Raw genomic sequence first — 15288 nt, forward strand, 5'->3', positions numbered from 1 at the left:
TCTGGTCCTGGTTTTCTACATGGCCAATAACCTGTGTGTAAAATACCTTCCTATTTTATCTCACTCTATTTTCTTCATATGATTACCCCAGTATAACTGGGTAAAGTCCCCTAAATATATTTCTTGGCTTCTATCCGCATGCCTGTGTCCATGCAATTCCTCACTGGAAATTCCCTTCTCTCAACCTCTATGACTTTCCAAACCTCTGCTTTTTATTTAAAAGCCAGCTTCTAGCTTTATGAAGTGTCTCAGAACACCGGAACCAACAGTAATTCGTTCCTGAATACAAAGCTTTATTATCCAAACTTCATCCTGGCATGGAACACATTTCTCACATTGAGATCTTCATAGCGTCATTGCTTTTCCGGTGTTTACATCTTGCCGTCAGTTCTTGAGGTGGTCAGTCCTGCTCACACTACGCCCAGCAGACAGGAGCACAAGGCATTTCTAGTTATTGATGTGGTGATCTGTAAACAATGTCAATCAACCTTTTTCACTTACCGTTTCTCGGTCGAGAAGTTTGGTCACTTTGACTTCTCCCCTGATGGGGTCAATTGTGAACGAGCTTCCCTGGTTGCCATCTATAATTGAGTAGTGGATGTGGCTGCTGGAAGGTCCATCAGCATCATCGGCCATAACCTAGAACACACCACACTCCTGTTTAGGCGACAGCTAAGAAGAGGCCTAAACCTATTACACAAAATTTGTGATATTAATAGCTTAGCTGTTTCTTTTTTTGGTTTTTTTTTTTTTTTTTTGAGACGGAGTCTCGCTCTGCTGCCCAGCCTGCGGTGCAGTGGTGCAATCTCGGCTCACCGCAAGCTCCGCCTCCCGGGTTCCCGCCATTCTCCTGCCTCAGCCTCCCAAGCAGCTGGGACCACAGGCGCCCGCCACCACACCCGACTAATTTTTTTTTTTTTTTTTGTATGTTTAGTAGAGAGGGGGTTAACTCAGCTGTTTTAACACAATTATTCATAACAAAGTCAGCAACTGGTTGGCCTAACAAAAGACACTTTCAAATCTCCAAAATATTTACAAAGGTCGCTATAAAAACTAGATTGATTTTACTAAAAACTTTTGCAAAGATCCAGAAGATACACAGTTTTCACTGTAATGGGGAAAAACACACACCGTAATGACAGATTGCTCAAGGACGGCGTCTTCACTGATGACTGCTGTGTAGCTGTCTTGGCTGAACACAGGGGTGTTATCGTTGATGTCTGTTACATTAATGTTCACAGTGGCAACGTCGCTCAGTGAAGGCGTGCCTCCATCAGTGGCTTCTACTGTGAGGTAATACTCATGAGAGCTTTCATAATCCAGATTCTCAATGATAAATACGGCCCCTGAATAGAAATCAAAATTACTTCCAGCATTCTGCGATGCCACCACATTTTGCCACTATGACTGAAATAGACGAACGCTTTTGAGTGCATTTAGTTTTCACTTCAAAAGTTTACTTACCATTTATGTATGTTTCCTATTTTCTTAATTCAACAATTAAAAACTAGGAATCTGCCCATCCCTGGATCTTTATTTCTCTTAATTTCATGATATTCTTCATGATATTTAAATTGCTTTCTCAGTCGACACTACCTACATCCCTGCTTATTATAAACATGATGGTTGTATCACCCCTTCCATACCACAGCTCACTCGACTTCACTCTAGTTTAATCAACAAAATAAAAACATAAAAATTCGCCATTGTGTCCTTTAGTTTCATTTTCTGCCTCATCTTTTTAAAATATTTTCCTTCTCATATTTTTAAAATGGAGATTTATATCCTTTTAACTTCTAGATAACCCTTTATTTATATCCTCTCATTTTTAAAAATCTTTTTTAACAATTCCTTTTAACATCTTTCATATCATTCTAGTCCTAAGGAGCCCTAAAAATAATTTTATATTATAAATATAAATTTACATAATTTATATAAATATAAATTTGAACGGAGCAGCTTTTTACACTGTTTTAAGACTTAGGACTATTTTAGGCCACAGGTTAGCAAGATGATGAAGCATTCACGCGGCAGGAGTCAGCAGTTCCTATGCCTTTTGAGCTTGTTGGCAGTCTTTCCCTAAGTGTGATTCAAAGTACTCCAACTGCTACAGATAACTAGCACGATAACGAAGTCAACTTAATATATTATCAGAAGCCCACTACAGAAACTAAAATAAAAAAAGACTAGAATTACTATTTCACTTGGGAAGTTACCATCCATGAGTCTGATTACATAAGGACCTCTACTATTCCCTATTCTTATCTTTACTAACTTGCTATACCTTACATCTCAACTAAATTAATAGAACATGATGCTTTGATTTTCTATTTTAAGTTAATTTGCTTGTATTTTATAATGAACATGCCCAAAATGTATTAAGTAGAACTATAATCTGAAGTCTTTCAAACAACATTCAATCCCACTATAAACAACTAAAAGAAAACTTGATTTTCCTTTTTTAGAACATCTACTGACAACACAGGGTCACTTAATATAAGGCAACGTGGTTAAGCAAATCTAGTCTTTTTGGTGGAATGAAGGGTTTCCTCTCAGATACATGGTAGGTTACCTGTTTTAGAATCTATGCTGAATTTCCCATGTTCATTTCCACTTATTATTGAGTAGGTGATTTCTGCATTTGCTTCAATATCCCGACTTGCTGCATACACTTGAAGAACTTCAGTTCCAACAAGAATGTCCTCAGACACGGTGGCACCATATTCACGGTACTCAAACACAGGGGGGTTGTCATTTATGTCAAGAACTGATACGACCACAGTGCCAGTGGCAGTCAGCCTCCTTGGCAAGCCCTGGTCCACAGCTTTCAAAGAGAGGGTGTATACTGCCTGGAGTTCTCTGTCCAAAGGTTTTTCTAACTGAATAATTCCAGATAATTCGTTAATGGAGAACTGTCCATCAGCAGAGTCAATCAGTGAGTATAAAATCTTCCGATTTAATCCTATGAAGACATATAAACATGTCAAAAGATTTTAAACAAAAAAGTTAAACACTTTTTTTTTTTTTTGAGATGGAGTCTCCCTCTGTCGCCCAGGCTGGAGTGCAGTGGCATGATCTTGGCTCACTGCAACCTCTGTCCCCCAGGTTCAAGCAATTCTCCTGCCTCAGCCTCCCGAGTGGCTGGGGTTACAGACATGCTCTAATTTTTGTATTTTTGTTAGAGATGGGGTTTCACCATGTTGGCCAGGCTGGTCTTGAACTCCTGACCTCGTGATCCACCCGCCTCAGCCTCCCAAAGTGCTGGGATCACAGGCGTGAGCCACCACACCCGGCCAACACAGTTTTTAAAAAAAAAAAAACAAACAGGTAGAAAATTTTTTTTAGAAGGTAAATGCTAATATACATTATTTGCAAATTTGTATGACTATGATCTTTAAAAAGTAAACTTTTTTGATTAACAACTTACTCTGTTAAAACAAATGTAAATGTAATTTCATGGGAATCTGGCTTCTTAGACTATTTCATATAGGAGCCAATACTACAGTACCTCACAAACCTTTACAAATCAAATCTGTTTATCATTTAGCTTTGGTGACAAAGATCTGAAAAGCAACATTTTTGCTATTCTTCTGAAATTTCTCAGAATCACAGGATGAGTATCCCTAAACTGAAAATCTGAAATTTGAAATGCTCCAAAATCTATTAACTTTTTGAGTGCAGAACCGATGCTTTTAAAAAAAATGCTCACTGGAGCATTTAGGATTTCAGATTTTTGGAGCTGGGATACCCAACTGCTAAGTACATAATGCAAATATTCCAAAATCTGAAAAATACCCAAAAATCCAAAAATACCTCTGGTTCCGACTATAATAAATAAGGAATACTCAACCTGTGGTATGACTGAAGAAGTTATTCTCTGCTATCAAATGCTACAAATATACATTCTATAGTCCAATTTTCTCTAAAAAAATTTTGAAAGATTTGTAAACCTATAACAATAAAGCATTTGCTTCCGTTATGTTCCAATGATGCTAAAAGCTCTCTCTGTCACCAATGGTTTATTTACAAAATAAAACATCACTAATTAATTCAATGGGATATGAAGATCAGTTAATATTCAGTAACCAGAATTTTAGATACCTCACAGCAGTAGGTTCACTGGGCACAACTTTGGAACTTTAAATATTCATTAAAAATTAATTAATTATTCTAAAGATTTCCTTCCACAACAAGGAAGGGCTATGGAACATGCATGAGGTGGAGTGAATGGCACAGGCTGAATCTGGGGTGTGTTTTGAAATAGAGGCTCCTAGGATCTCAGTGAGCAGCGTTGGGCAAGAGCATCCCCAGGAGATACCTGCGTCGGCATCCGTGGCCTGCACTCTCGTCAGCAGCGTTCCGGGCTCTGTGTTTTCAAACACAGTGATGGCATAAGGATCGGCAGAGAATTCGGGGGCGCTATCGTTCACGTCTTCTAGCGTGAGCACAACACTGGCTTGGCAGAATCTTCCTCCTCCATCTGTGGCCCTGACGAGAAGATGATAAACAGCTTGCTCCTCACGATCAAGGGGGGTTGACGTTCTCAGTTCACCTACAACCAAAAACAAATGGACTCACTTGTAATTTAAGACGTGACCTGCAGTTGTACATCTTATTTCCTCCCCTTTTGTCTTTCAATTACTTAGTCTGAGTATTCACAGCCTTCCTCTTGAGACCAGTATTATCAGTGACAGATTCAACAGCTGCAAGAGGCAGTGAGCTCCAGGTCTCCAACCCTGCCAGGGGCTAGCTCTTTAAGTCCTGCAGGTCTGAAGCCAGGGCCTCTCACCTTGTGTATAAGACTGCACAGGTGAAACGGCTACCTAATTTACCAAAATTTTAAAAATGTTTAAATTGACTCAAAAATTAGATTCACATGTTCACAATTAGTTCTTTAGGAAGAAAATAAAAAGGCTTAGCAGGAAACTTAGTTGATTCCAATTTTACCAAAATACAAAAGGAAAACAACTCTATTTTAAAATAAATGAAATACCATAAATCATTTTGTTTATGAAAATTCTAAATTATCCTAAGTGATAAATTTATGGTCACCAATTCAAGAAAAATATGCTATTTAAATAAAATGGATAAAAAGCAGAAAGCTTGAGTTATACTTTAACTTCTGAGGGTTTTTTTTTTAAACAAGTGGTATAAACGCCTTCTAAATTTTAAATCCTTCATTCAGTTAGGTGATATTCTTGCTGTTTTTAAAAAAATCTCACCTCAAATTTTATGCACTAAATTGCTGGTAAGATTTCTAAGAGATGTCAGCTTCGGAGCATCAGAATACATTTGAAAAGGGCAAAATGTAATTTCAAATTTTGTGTGTGATCTAAAATCACCCACATATATGATACTCTTGGAATATACAATTTATTTTGTCCCGAACTCCATCATTACCTGTGTCTGGATTTAGTTTGAATTTTTCTGCACCTGAACCCAACAATGTGTACGTAATTTCAGCGTTAGAGCGGATGTCTGCGTCTGTAGCAGAGATCTGCATGATCAGTTTTCCAGGAAGGACGTCTTCAGGAATAGTGTCTGAATATAAAGTCTGCAAAGAGTTTAAACAAAAACGTTACATAAAAACATTAACAGGCAGCACAAACATCAAGGAAATAACGGAAAAGAAATCATTCATCTTTGACCACAGAAAACATGGGAAATGACTAAAGATAAAATCCCAAGAGCTTTGAAAACGATTTTTCTCATAAAACACAAAACACATGTGAAACAAGGAACAGCCGTGGAGCAGCCACCAGCTCCACATCCCTGAAAGAGCCTGGCCTGGCGTTCAACCTACAAAATGCTATTATATGTCATTAAGCTGATTTCACATTCAAATCCCTATGAGAAAACGTAAGTAGTAATCGAAAATGTGAGTAGTGCTCCATATTTACCTAAAAACTGCAGAGAATAAATACCTGTTATATCGTATCTGCTTATTTCCAAATACAGGAATTTATTTTTTGCAAATGTTCCTAACATAAATAACTGCAGTTGAGAGAGAAGCAAGTTTCATGTTATGGGAGAAAACGAAGATTCTCGTAGGCCACAGAAGGGACTCTGATGAAGGCTCAGGCCCTTCTACTGCCCTGCGTGATCCTGGTGCCCTGTCTTCAGCCCCTTCTACTGCCCTGCGTGATCCTGGTGCCCTCTCTCCTCACATCTGCCCTCATGCTCAAACACGGTGAACACTTGTTTCCAGTTCCAATTATTTAGAAATCCATGCCATAAATTAAAACCTAAGACAAAAAGATTAAGATTCTGTTGATTTTCTTAATCTGAACTCAACTACTAGTGAAGTACTCATGGAAAAGTACTCCATGAAAAAGGACTCAGGAAAAAGGGTATTTCATAATAGGATGAATTTAAAGGATCTAGTGTCCCAGTCTTATAACTGAAGACGATACAGTATTGTATCGAAATAATATCAAAGGGCTAAAAAACAACCAAAGACACTTAGTTGCTGTAAGAGAGACAGAATGTCACACCCCTCCTGAAAGTAAAAAGTTCAGATAAGAACTGGAATTAACTCCTCATCCCTCAGAAGTTCCCCTTCCCCTCATGACTGAAGTTAAGCGTTCTTCCATCTTAAGTCTTTCCCTGAGAACAGCCCTATCACTTTCTACAGCCACAAGCATCTCAGACTCACAGAACCTGTGGTGGGTTCCAACTCCTCCATCCTCTTCACAATCACATTCCTCTCTACCCAGCCTTCTCCTGGCCCAGCACACTCCTCCTCCCTGTCACTCTCGGCCTTCTTCCCTGGGCAGGTCTATTTCTTCATCACTTCCCTCTCTGATCTGCCATCAGGCATCCATCCACATCCTGCTACCAAGACCGCCACCTGCACAGCATCGTGGGACCCCAGTGGTCTGTTTCGCATCCCACACATCCCAGCTCCACTCGCCACCCTGCCTCCCCAGAGTCCTCTTCTCCCCAACCCGGGGTGGCACTGCACTGGTGTCCTCCTCTTCCTTCCAGCTCAGCCCCCTTCTCCCTTTGGAAATAGCTCTCTCTTCTTTTTTCCCCTTTTTGTTAGTATCCTCTCAAATGCAGTCAATTTTCAGCTATCCAGAGACAACGCCAAGTTTCCACACCTTTCCCTAATACCCATCCAACATCTCGCCATCTCTCAATGTCTAAAAAACATGGTCAACTGAATGTCTCATTACTTTAGCAAACTGGAATTGGAACTTAACATGGAACTCCTCTAAAACCAGCCCCCGGCTCAGACTCCTCTTTGCCACGGCCTTGGTCGCTCCCCCTACTCCTGTAGAAAGTTGGGCTCGATGGCACGCTGGCCGGCTGTCACACCAGATGGTCCTCCTCGATGGCACGCTGGCCGGCTGTCACACCAGATGGTCCTCCTAGGTGGTGGCTTTGGTCCTTTCACTCCTTCCCCACCTCTGCCTTTCCAGGGCCCCCTTGCATCCACTCCTCCCTGTCTAAATAACGGGCATGATGCTTCCAAACTAAGCTTCTTAAGGAACTCGTCTCATTACTGATATAAAAGGCTCCAAAGCCCCTATTTTCTCTAAGATCGAGTTCAAATCCCCTGGAACGAGCGCCACCGCCCACTGTAATCCAGTTCACCCTTTTCCAAGACTCTCAGCGCAGCCTCCGCACTTCTGGTAAACTCAGTGGCGACTCCCACAATCCCTCCTCACACTCCACGGCCCCTCCCCACCCACTCCTGACGACCTCGTTACTGTCCCCCGAAGCTGAGCCAGCCCTTTCTCTGGGCAGCCCTTCTCACCCTCTGGCCCCAGGGACCACCCCTGCTCGAGCCACATGGCCCTCATCTAACCTTGGAGGGAGCAGCCCTTCCTATGTCTACTTTTAGTTCTCACTGAATGGTGAGCCGCACAGATGCAGGAAGCACGCTGTCCACCTCTGAGCTTCTCTAGCGTGCAGAAGAGCAGATGTCCCCAAAACTGTCTCACGGCACATTGGCACTTTGTTTCCTGTCAGATCCTTCCCCCAAAACAGCTGTATCCCCATATTAAGAGAATGCCCTCATGAAAAGTTTACAGAGCATTTTCAGTGTTAGACGCAACTGGAGTCCTGTCCCTAATTTAGTTTTCTAGAATGAGGCTTTTGATTTATTTAGCATTCCTGCAAATAGTTCTGAAGCTTTTCCAAGTCTTACCCCATTTAACACCTCTGCTTAATCAGTAAGCGATCATAAAACACATGTGAATTACACCACAGCGACAAATGATGGTCCCATTGAAAGAATTAAGAAATTTAAATTCATAACACACAAATGTAAGGGAAGAGCTGCTTACCTTTTCACAAACTGGACTGTTGTCATTTGCATCCAGAACTTTCACTTCAACTATCGCTTTTGATGAGAAGGTGCCATCAGTTGCTGTGATAGTAAGAAGGTAATTGTCCCTTTTTTCCCTGTCCAGAGGTTTCTTCACATATACCTTCCATTCATTCTGTATATTTTCAACAGCAAACTGTCCTAAAGGATCCCCTCCTATTAAATCAATGAGGAAGATGATAGTCATATTTGTTGAAAGGATAAAAATAAGTAACAGAAAAAATAAACTGTACAAAAGATGTATGTTATCGTTTAAAATAATAATTATTATTTTTTTTTGAGACGGAGTCTCGCTCTGTCGCCCAGGCTGGAGTGCAGTGGCGCAATCTCGGCTCACTGCAAGCTCCGCCTCCCGGGTTCCCGCCATTCTCCTGCCTCAGCCTCTCCGAGTAGCTGGGACTACAGGCGCCCGCCACCACGCCCGGCTAATTTTTTGTATTTTTAGTAGAGACGGGGTTTCACCGTGGTCTCGATCTCCTGACCTCGTGATCCGCCCGCCTTGGCCTCCCAAAGTGCTGGGATTACAAGTGTGAGCCACCGCGCCCGGCCAATAATTGAGTATTAAAAAATTAATTTGGCACATATTAGCCTTCCAATTTACAAAAACGAGGGCAGCATTAAAATGTATAAACATAGCATTAAGACTACTAAATAATCATTTAGGCTGCATTAAAACTATAATGTTTTTAATTATAATATATTTACTATACACTAAGTATAAGGTTCAAAAGAATGAGTCACAAAAATCAAAAACAGTCTAATGAAACAACTGGTAGCTTTGCTCAGGTAACAAGCTTGAAATGAGGCTCAACAGACATTATTTCTACTTATTATTTTAGATATTTTTAAGTAAAATCATCCCTTAAGTCCCCAATTTCCATATAATACAGATCTTATACTTTATGCTTCTAGAAATCATTTTAAATTAAACCGTTTGGTTTGAATTTTTTACCTGTTATGAAATATGTAACCTGTCTGTTGATCTCTTCAGAATCGGCATCCGTGGTACTTAAGATGGCAATCACCCCACCTGGGGGGTCATCCTCACTCACAGTCCCTTTATAGATCTCGGCCGTGAATCGTGGTGGACTATCGTTGACATCGGTGACGGTAACATCCACAATGGCTGTGGAGGATAGCTGGATCTTTTCACCATGATCTGATGCAACCACTTTAATCTGGTAATTGTCTCTCTTTTCATGGTCAAGTTCCTTTAAAGTTGTAATCCAGCCCGTTTCCATGTTAATGGCAAAGGATTCAATGACTTCCACACTTTGTGACTGATCCAGGCTATACATAACTTGGCCGTTGGTTCCTGAGTCAGCATCAGATGCCCTGATCTGAATTACTCTACTTCCCCCTGGCAGGTTTTCAACAATGAATGCCTCATATGGACTAGATTCAAAGACCGGGCTGTTGTCATTTGCATCTTTCACTTGGATACTAACATCTACAGACGCCACCACCTCGTGGTCATCCTGAGTGCACCTGGCCAGTATGGAAAACTGATACCACTTAGTGGTCTCATGATCAAGACTCTTCTCCAGCTTCAGTCTCCCGCTCTGTCTGTCAATCACAATGGACTCATCCCTATTGCTTTCTGGAGTATTCCCTTTGACCAGGCTGTAAAGAACAGTCCCGCTATGTTCTGCTCGGATGAGGTCTATTTCTGTTCCAATAGGCACGTCCTCCGACACTGTATAGGTATAGAAAGGTTCTGAAAATTTTGGAAGCTGCATTTCTGGTGGAAGGATTTTAACATAGACGGGAACAACAGATTCTTTTGATGGAGACCCATTATCCGCAGCTCTAACAAAGAAAGTGAAGAATTCATTTTCCAAGCCAATGAGGCTCTCCTTTGTAGTGACTACGCCTGACAGTTTGTTAATTTCCAAATTCTCTTTTACACTTTCAGAGTCTGCTTCAACGGCATAGGTGACGTCAGCATTGGAGCCCTCATCAGCATCACTTGCAAGAACTTTAATGACTGAAGTCCCTTTAGCAGCACTGGATCCGATATTCACTTCATATTTGGTTGCTCGAAATTGTGGTGCATTATCATTGTCATCTGTAAGGATGACATTCACAGTGCAGAAAGCAACTTTTCCTCCATCATCCTTAGCCATTAAACGGACGGAGATCACTTTCTCCGCTGGGGTTTCTCGATCAAGTTTCTCCAAAGTAAATATCTGTCCTCTCTCATTTATGTAAAATCTGTCTTTGGCAAAGTCATTTACAATATGGTAAGTAACGTGACCATAAATACCAGAATCCCCATCGGTAGTTTTCACCTCCATCACCAGGGTATGTAGCGGAGCGTTTTCAGCTAGTTCCACTTCATATTCGTTCTGAAGAAAAGCAGGACTGTGCAAATTACCTCCAATTACAGTTACATGAACCTGGGTGGAACTTCTAAAAACTCCATCAGAAACTGACAGGTTAAGACTGTAAAATGGCTTCAAGGCATGCCGGCGCAGGTTTGAGAGGGTGATAATCCCTGTTGCACTGTCAATGACAAAATGTTTATGATCATTGCCAGACAGAATGGAATACTGCAACTTGTCTGTGTCTGAACTGTCTGCATCATAGGCTTTTACACAGGTCACAAAATGCCCATGAGGGGCGTGCTCGCTAATTCTGGCTTCGTAAATCTGTTGTTCAAAGAGTGGTGGATTATCATTGAGGTCGGTAACGTCCACCGTGACAATCACATCACTGCTCAGCGGGGGCATACCACCATCAACAGCCCTCACAAAAATCGTGTGCTGCCGGGACTGCTCGTAATCCAGGGTTCTGAGGAGTGAGATGAGGCCAGTGCTGCTGTCTACATGAAAATGATCATGACTCTTGCTGAGATTCCCAAACATCTGGTATGAGATTCCTCTATTTGGTTCTGAATCAGAATCTGTGGCTCGGACTTGAACAACAGATGTTCCAATTACAGATGCCTCAGACAGGGTTGCCGCATAAGACTGCTGAGCAAACACAGGAGGGTTATCATTGATGTCCTCTACTATGATGTCCACAAATACTTCAGCATGAGCGCCCGTCAAGGAGTCAGTTGCGCGTATGCTCAGTTTATATGCCGGGTGGGCCTCAAAGTCCAGAGGAGCTATGACGTTGATAACTCCAGTATTGAAGTTAATAGTGAACTGGCTGAAAGGGTCTCCATCTGTGATGCTGTAGAACGCTTTCAAGCCTTCTGGGCTGTTGGCCTGCACGTGGACCACAGGGCTGTGCACCTGGATGTTTTCTGCAATCTCTGCACTGTAGAAAGGTTTTTCAAACACAGGCATGGCTTTATTCATGACAGTGATCGGAACGATAACTTCCGCCGAAAAGGCCGGGTCCCCTCCATCTTTTGCAACCACTGCAACAAGATATTCTTTATTTAAGGTGTCAAGTTCAAATTGTTTTTTCAGTGAAATTTCACCCAAGGGTCCAATCTGAAAGTGTTCATGATGTTCCTTGAGGTAGTAATGCACTTCCCCGTTTCTGCCACTGTCTCTGTCTACAGCAGTGACGTAGCGAATGACATGGCCCACCTCAGTGTCCACTTTAACAATGGCGTAGTAGGGAAGGTTGACAAACACCGGTGCATTATCATTCTGGTCTTCTACAATGACCTTCACGACAACGTGGGTCACTGCGGAAGGCTTATGTTCCTCTGTCACTTCTACAACCACATCAAACGCCTCCTGCTGCTCCCGATCGAAGGGTACACCAGTGGTTGACAGAACTCCTGAAGTGCGGCTTATTTTAAATCTGCGATCTGGGTTGAGGATGTGATAAAATAAAGGCTCATTGATTGGATTCCCAATAGCAGTAATGACAGCTAATGTTTTGGCCTCGGTGGAATTCTCTTTCACTACTGCAGAGTAGACATCCTGGGTAAACTTTAGGTGACTTTCTTTGCTTTCTTTCACGTTAATTTTGACAGAGGTAAGGCCGGCAAATCTGCCATCGGAAGCTCTAACGGTTAGCTCATAGCGGCTTCTTAACTGAGTCGTGTTTTGGACAGTGAGAGCACCAGTCTTGTAGTCCATAGAAAACTTCTCCCCGATGTTGCCTTCGGTGATGGAGTAAATCAACGGTGCGAATGCGCTTGAATCGGCATCTGTAGCATTTACTGTGATGACTTTTACTCCTTTGTATGTTGGCAACAAAAGAGATGCTTCATATAATGGCTTGGCGAACACAGGAGGGCAGTCATTAATATCAATTACATGTACTGTTACATTAGCTGCATACTCAGCAAATAAACGTGGGGTTCCCATGTCATGCACTTGTACGGTGAAGTGAAAAATACTTGTTTCTTCATAGTCCAGACTTAGTACTGTATGAATAGCACCAGTGCTAGAATCAATAGCAAAATATTTGTGTACAGATGGTTCAACAATGTGATATACAAGCAAAGCATTTGAGTCTTTATCAGCATCAGTTGCTCGAATCACCAGTGGGACATTCCTGTCTGTTAGGACCACACTGTTAATTGAGGCTGATTCACTAATGAGTCCTGTGTATTCTGCCTGCATAAAAACTGGCGAGTTGTCATTCTCATCCTGCAGGTGAACTAGAACCGTTGTATTAGTGGACAAACCAGCCATGTTAGTTCCTTGTATTATCAATGTGTAAACGGGCAAAGTTTCAAAGTCCAGGGCTTTCTGAGTGATGATAGTTCCAGAATGTGGATTAATATCAAAAGCATCACCTATATTTCCATCTTTTATTTCATACACCACTGATGACTGACTATGGGCTGTAACCATCCCAACAAAACTCCCAATGCTGACAGTTTCACTAATTTCAACAGAATATTCTTTTGATGTAAACTTCGGAGAGGCGTTGTCAGCAATTGTGATGAAGATACGCACAGAAGTTATTTCACTCATAGGTGGACTGCCCTTATCTGTAGCTTTTACCGTTAAATCATACTCCACTTGGTTACTTCGATCTAATTCTTTGGCTGTTTTAATAGAGCCCAAGACAGGATCAATGACAAAAGAATTTCCAACATTTCCTGGAAGGAGAGGAAAAAACATGTTAGAGAAAAATACAAGGAGCAATAGCAGCAGTAGTTAGAGAAACAGAAACAAAGGTATCCTCAAAAATTAGATTCCGGAATTGAGCAGACACTCAGGGGATGTCAACATTTGAATGGAACCTTCAACTTGTTTTATTTTTATCCACCTAAAACCAGGTATACTTTACAGAATTTTGTCCACAAATGATGAAAAACAAAAAACAGAAGAAATAGCACTCTGGTCTTAGAGCCAAAACTCCCTCTCTCGGCTGCACTAGGAATGTGTGGTGGAAAGACAAGCACATCCTTCCACAAAGCGGTTGAGTGAGTTACTTTCCAGGAGTCCCTCAAAACACTTCTGGACCACACTTGTATTTTCAACAGTTATGACTTACGAATTCTTAAGATTTGTATTCATTACGAAAGATTTTGATTCAATAAGAAATTGACATCAAGCTTCAAGAGACAATTGTCCATGGATAAATGCGTGTAACCCACCCCACTTTATAGGTTTTGAAGACTGCAACAACATTCCCTTCTTATCTTTTTCAGGTCAACTTATCCTCTAGGTCAGTGGTTTTCCCCTGGGGGCGATTCTGCTCCCAAGGAGACATCTGGTAATGCCTGCAAACATTTTTAGTTGTCACTACTTGTTGGAAGAGGGTGCTCCTGGCGTCTCGTGGGTGGAGACCAGGGGTGTTGCTAAGCATCCTACAACGCACAGGACAGCCCTGCACAACAAAAAATATCTGGTTCCAAATGTCAGCAGCGCTGAAGCTGAGAGGCTGCTCGAAGATAGTGTTTTACCTCCTTTTCTTTGGACCTTTTCAGGCTATACTATATGTATCTTTAGCTGCAACCACAACTCCAGAATATTGTATAATTTCGTATCATCGACTGAATCGTCAAAGAAACAAGCAGTTCTCTACAGCCCTTTTGGATAAATCAGGGTGGCGTTGCAGGCTCTCAGGTTTAATCCACCCACGAGCCCCCCCATCCTTTTTCTGTTTCATGAACAAGCACCCAGAATTCACCATCCCTGTCATAGCACAGAATTTATTTTCCCCAAATGAACTATTACACTTACCCAAAACAAAGCTCACTTGCCACTTAACTGCTTTCTCAAATTCTTGCTCTAGGTTTGCCATGAGTGTGGCATTTCACAGACCAGAACTACTTAGTGTGAGCTGCAAACCAGGGGATTAACCACGCACTTCTTTCTCCACATCATTAACAGTAAACACCTCCTCTACAGTCTTCACTTCCTTCCTTTAATACATTTTCCAAAAATCCGTGGCCATTTTTTAGAGACCAGATCCAGCCTGGTTTTCATTAAGTCTTACTGGCTCTGCATCCAGGCCCCAAGGCAGCGCCTCAGTCTGCAACAGGGCGGAGGCCCAGGATTTCTCTAGGCCCTGACGCTCTGAGCTGAACCCTGGCCGAGAACTGGGTCCTACTGCCTCTGCCAGGCTTTTGAGACACTAATTTCCGGCCTGTCTGTATTTATGAGTCAGTGATCCCAAGTCCTTCCTGATTGCATTTTTGGCTGTTGTCAGAACTCCAAGATCCTTTTCTCATCCCACCTGTACATCACCCTCACCATCTAAAATTGTGACTGACTGCTTGGCCTGACACAGGAGACTGGGGCAGCCATGGTGACTCTCTTCATCCCCGCCCCTCAGACTTCCCTATGTCTGTACTCACCAGCTGACCTACCATATTTTATATTCATTCTTGTATATCCATTTCTCTCTTATTTTGTACAGGATAATCTTATCTTGCCAATGAAGCTTCAAATATGCAAGGCTTCACGTGGAGGAATGAATAGACTCTATCTGCTGTGGAGGAGCCTGGTGGTGCTAGAACACATGGCTTTCTGCAAAACTTGCTCCCTGCCCTCCAGCCAAGTGGGCATTCTCTTTGTCCTCAA

At 41.9% G+C, this 15288-nt stretch overlaps 1 protein-coding gene across 11 annotated transcripts in view; it reads right to left on the reverse strand.

Annotated features, from left to right (window-relative positions):
- FAT1 (FAT atypical cadherin 1) overlaps positions 1-15288 on the reverse strand; it is a 138949-nt gene that overhangs the window by 21387 nt on the left and 102274 nt on the right. For all 11 annotated transcript variants that reach the window (XR_009212982.1, XR_009212983.1, XM_032149067.2 and 8 more), the window contains 7 exons: positions 9288-13355; positions 8295-8491; positions 5401-5554; positions 4319-4552; positions 2573-2962; positions 1132-1346; positions 502-639 (listed from right to left, as the gene is read on the reverse strand). Coding sequence is in view for 9 of the 11 variants with exons in the window: in XM_032149067.2 (XP_032004958.1) it covers positions 502-639; positions 1132-1346; positions 2573-2962; positions 4319-4552; positions 5401-5554; positions 8295-8491; positions 9288-13355 (5396 nt within the window). In the remaining 2 variants the exon portion in view is untranslated. The remainder of the gene's footprint in view (positions 1-501; positions 640-1131; positions 1347-2572; positions 2963-4318; positions 4553-5400; positions 5555-8294; positions 8492-9287; positions 13356-15288) is intronic.

Source organism: Hylobates moloch, unplaced genomic scaffold, assembly GCF_009828535.3.
Source record: "Hylobates moloch isolate HMO894 unplaced genomic scaffold, HMol_V3 SCAFFOLD_3, whole genome shotgun sequence".
Lineage (NCBI taxonomy): Eukaryota > Metazoa > Chordata > Mammalia > Primates > Hylobatidae > Hylobates > Hylobates moloch.